Raw genomic sequence first — 4,390 nt, forward strand, 5'->3', positions numbered from 1 at the left:
GAAACAGATGGCAACACAAGCCCTTTCAATCACTCGGTCCTCCGTTAATTGTCAGTAGTGAATTCAAAACTCATCGGCAGAAACAGCAGTGATGTAATCTAATTGAGTTTGGGGAAGAGGCAGGAAGGGATGAATGTTAAGATGTTAAACTCCTTCCTCGCTTGTTGATGGCACTCACACATTTCTTCCTGTGTGAGTTTGTTGTAATGTTTCAACCTTTTCACGGCTGTTTTATCTTTATTTGTCCTCACAGCTTCAACGGGATGTCAAGTTACAACTGCTCGAACGGGTTCGACCAAGTGGGTGAAATAGTGTTGTGGGACTGTCCTCCGGGGGGGATATGCATTAATTTGACGTCCAGCATCAACGGAAGCTACGGCAACTTGAGCGACGCATGTTTGACGATGGAAAAGTACCTGGAAAGATATCTGGGCCCTCGCCGGTCGCCCGTGTTCCTTCCTGTGTGCCTCGTCTACCTGCTCATCTTCATTGTGGGTGTGATGGGGAATATGCTGACGTGTACCGTCATCGTTCGCAACAAGCTGATGTGGACTCCGACCAACTACTACCTGTTCAGCCTGGCGGTGTCGGACCTGCTGGTGCTGCTGCTCGGCATGCCCCTGGAGCTGTACGAGCTGTGGCAGAACTACCCCTTTCTGCTGGGGAAGGGCAGCTGCTACTTTAAAACCTTCCTGTTCGAGACTGTGTGCCTGGCGTCCATCCTCAACGTGACGGCGCTGAGTGTGGAGCGTTACATCGCTGTGGTGCACCCGCTGCGAGCGAAGTACGTCGTGACGCGCACCCACGCCAAACGGGTCATCCTGACGGTGTGGGGTTTGTCCATGTTGTGTGCCATTCCCAACACAAGTTTGCATGGGATCACCACCCTTCACCGTCCATACCCGAGCCCCTCCGGGAGCATCAACGTGGAGATTCCCGATTCCGCCACCTGCACGGTGGTGAAATCGCGCTGGATCTACAATCTGATCATCCAGGTGACCACTTTCCTCTTTTTCATCCTGCCCATGCTCACCATCAGTGTCCTCTACATGCTGATCGGGATGCAGCTGAAGCGTGAGAAGATGCACCAGACGCTGGAGTCGAAGTCAAACCTTGGACAGGACAGCTTCTGTAGCGTCCGCGCACAGCAGCAGAAAGCTCGTCGCCGGCAGGTCACAAAAATGTTGTGTGAGTATCCCATTCTTTGGATCTATCAAAGCACATTTTAAAAGCAGGTATCCGTCCAAATTCTCTCGACATATTAAAAAAATCACTTTATTTCAACGAAAGAAATGTAAAACTAATGTGAACTGACATTCTGACAAACTTCAAATCTTTATTTTGCTTGCTTTCATAACGCTCTTGTTATCTGATGTTGTGTTTTCGTTGAACCCCTCTTTCACGAGGAAACCAAAACCAGGACCTGTATTGGGGAAGGCTAAGACACGAAGAAGGACTTAAACGTCTTCCAGCTGCGAACCTGAAAGTGTGTTTATCACGATGCCCTCTAACTGTGTCCCTCGTTGTCTCTTCCTGACTCCTCCAGTTGTTTTAGTCGTTGTCTTCGGGATCTGCTGGGCCCCTTTTCACTCTGACCGCCTCATGTGGAGTTTCATCACCAAATGGAAAGATTCCCATCGGAAAATCTTTGAGTATGTTCACATCATCTCCGGAGTGTTTTTCTACCTCAGCTCAGCAGTCAACCCAATCCTCTACAACCTCATGTCCACGCGCTTCAGAGAAATGTTCAAAGAGGTGATGTGTCATCGGCCGCATCACATCGCTCCCAGGAAGTACTCGCTCACCGTCACCAGGGTGACGCTCCGCAGCAACTTGAGCGACGTGCCGGTCGGCAACGGAGCCGCCGTGGTTGAAGCCGAGGCCGAGGCCGAAGTCGAGGATGGGGAAGTTGTGACCAAAGATGAGACCACGTTTTCGATTTGAGGTGTTGGCGAGCATCGATTGCCATTTGAAACCTTCTGCTGGGCAGCAGGAGGCTTTAAAAGTCTGCTCTGTTCCAAATCGCTGCATCCGTCAGCTAGCATCAACATCCACTTCACACAGCCGCATCACATAGTAGTCACGTCACATCGTAGTCTGGGTGGAGTGCTTTTAAAAACTTTATCTCCAACTCAGCATTTTGTGTACTGAAACTCCAAACTTTTTCTGGTGACTCATTTCAAACAGGCCTCAGCAGCAAGACGCAGTGCAAGGAAGGAAATTCAGTTTGCCTGCATGAATGGCAACTACTACTTATTGTATATAAAAAAATAAATAAATAAAAATAAAAAACATTACAATGAAAACTTGTTTTGTGAGAACTGGAAAAAATATGTTGTATGTGATGATAGACTGCCGGTATCTTGTCATGTGAACGGTCTTAAAAATAAAGGAATATGTTTTTGTAGATTTATATTGAAAAAATCTTTGAGATTCAGCATTAACTAGAGAGAACGTGTAAAAAAAAAAAAAAAAAAAAAATCCGAAATCGTGATGGTTGAATATTAGATCTTTAGTGTCTTATGATGATTTGTCACGTAAAGGATGAACTACGTTGTAAATAGAATTATTCTGTTTATGCTCCTCAGCTTTGTGTGCTGTTTACACTGCTGTGATAGTGAAGTGTATAATTGTCTTTCATGTAAATGTCTCTTATGGTTGAAATGTGCCGTACTTTATGCTGTTATCCATCCATGATAAATAATTAGAGTTTAACTGCACTTCTTTTGGGTTATTATTATTATTATTAGTATTATTGTTGTTATTAATGGAAGTGCTTAAGCTTTTAATGTTGATTTTCAGAAGGTTGAGGTTGATCACCAGAACTTTCCTGATCTGGGCAAAATAAGTATAAACTAAAAACTGTTGAAAAATAAGGTTTTGTCCTGTTATTCACTTCTTAAGATGGCAGAGAAGTCTAAGAAATACAGTTTTAAAGTAACAAAAAAAGGCACACACATAATAGAAAAGGGGAATATCAGGGCTACAAGCATCCATATTCAAAATTGTACTATTCCTGTAAGTAAACAGTTCTTTAAAAACAAACAAACAAAAAAATATATTTATCCTTTTTCTGTAACAGCACGTTTATTGTAATCTACCTTTTGATTTGACCAAATGGCTCTGGAGGTCTGATCATCCAACAGGAAATCACGTTACGAAGGGCCCTCTGTAGTGGCCTGAACCAATCAATTTTTCGTGCCAAAACAGTGGTGAAGAAAATGAGAGTGCTCTCGATGTGATGAGCTGCTGTACTAACAAAACCACGGACATCTGGTTCTTCTGTCGCTGTGTTAGCAATCAAGGTGATTCTCAGAGAATCACAAAATAAAGCTGGGCTTTTCTGTGACCGTTGGAAGACGGCTCCATTTCAAGGAAGACGCGTTAAAGATTTCCTCCCCGCCTCGCTTGCTTTAGGAGGTCTGATTCTGCGCAGGCCACAGTGTTTCAGCCCAGGGCCAGGCCGTTGGGGGATTAAATGCCATAACACCTCGTAATCCGTCACAGAGAGTCGACTGTGAAGTGACTGCATTAGAAATGAAAGCAGATTCTGCTGCTGAATCAATCCCAGCTCCCCCTGGACAGGTCTCCAGTCCGTCACGCACAGAGGGTTAGGGTTAGGGTTAGGGTTAGGAGAGCAGCAACCACTCAGACACCAACGAACCCAAACAGGATGTCTTTGGAGGCCAACCACTATGCCGCCGTGCTGCCCTAAGACGGTCATTTCATACGATAAGATTATGTTTTATATGCAGACTCGTATGGTTTTTAATCATTTGAATATTACACTGTTATGAAATCGTTAAAGAGTTTCACGGCACCAGCATTGGTCTGTCTGACCCCTCAGATCACGGCTCACAATAAGAATAGACTTGTATACAGGAAACGAATCAGTCCTCTCAAATTTAACCAAATAATCAAATTATTCTGACAGAATAAATAGTCTTTATTCTGTCAACACAACAAACTCAGACCAAAGTCTCTGCTGCTGTTGTTGAGCAGCAGACAGAAAGTGAGTGAAGATTGTATTCTGTATGATACCCATCCGTTTTTATTCCTCGGTGTCGTATCGATGCAACCAAAGGGAACACTTTGTCAGCCTGACTCTTGCCAGGGCGATTCTGCCTGAAGTGAGCCTCGTTATAAATCACAAGTGCCCCATGAAAGCACTGCTGTCCACCAGGAAAATTACGCCCATCAGTGATTGCAATGATTTAAAAAAACAAAACAAAACACTGTACTAACGAATTAAAAGCTGCAGGGTCTTCATAAATCCTCTGACCGACCTGAACGTCTCACAGGTTTATGTTCCAATTCCAGACAAAGTGTTGTACGTAAACACTTAACTTTTATTTATTGTGTCTCTTTTCATGAATACTCGAGCCCCAAC

General features: G+C 44.3%; 1 protein-coding gene across 1 annotated transcript; it reads left to right on the forward strand.

Annotated features, from left to right (window-relative positions):
• The first annotated feature begins 263 nt into the window (after nucleotides 1-263).
• nmur1a (neuromedin U receptor 1a) lies at nucleotides 264-1,944 on the forward strand. The gene is made up of 2 exons (XM_029500029.1): nucleotides 264-1,188; nucleotides 1,547-1,944. Exons 1-2 carry the CDS (start codon nucleotides 264-266, stop codon nucleotides 1,942-1,944), a joined length of 1,323 nt encoding a protein of 440 aa, XP_029355889.1.
• The last annotated feature ends 2,446 nt before the right edge of the window (nucleotides 1,945-4,390 follow it).

The sequence above is a fragment of the Echeneis naucrates genome, chromosome 4, assembly GCF_900963305.1.
Source record: "Echeneis naucrates chromosome 4, fEcheNa1.1, whole genome shotgun sequence".
NCBI classification, from domain to species: domain Eukaryota; kingdom Metazoa; phylum Chordata; class Actinopteri; order Carangiformes; family Echeneidae; genus Echeneis; species Echeneis naucrates.

Bases quoted from the DNA above. Each gene is read 5' to 3' on its own strand.
- nmur1a (XM_029500029.1), top strand. From the start codon at position 264: ATGTCAAGTTACAACTGCTCGAACGGGTTCGACCAAGTGGGTGAAATA. The intron at 1,189-1,546 runs GTGAGTATCCCA...TGACTCCTCCAG, and splicing joins GCAGGTCACAAAAATGTTGT to TTGTTTTAGTCGTTGTCTTC.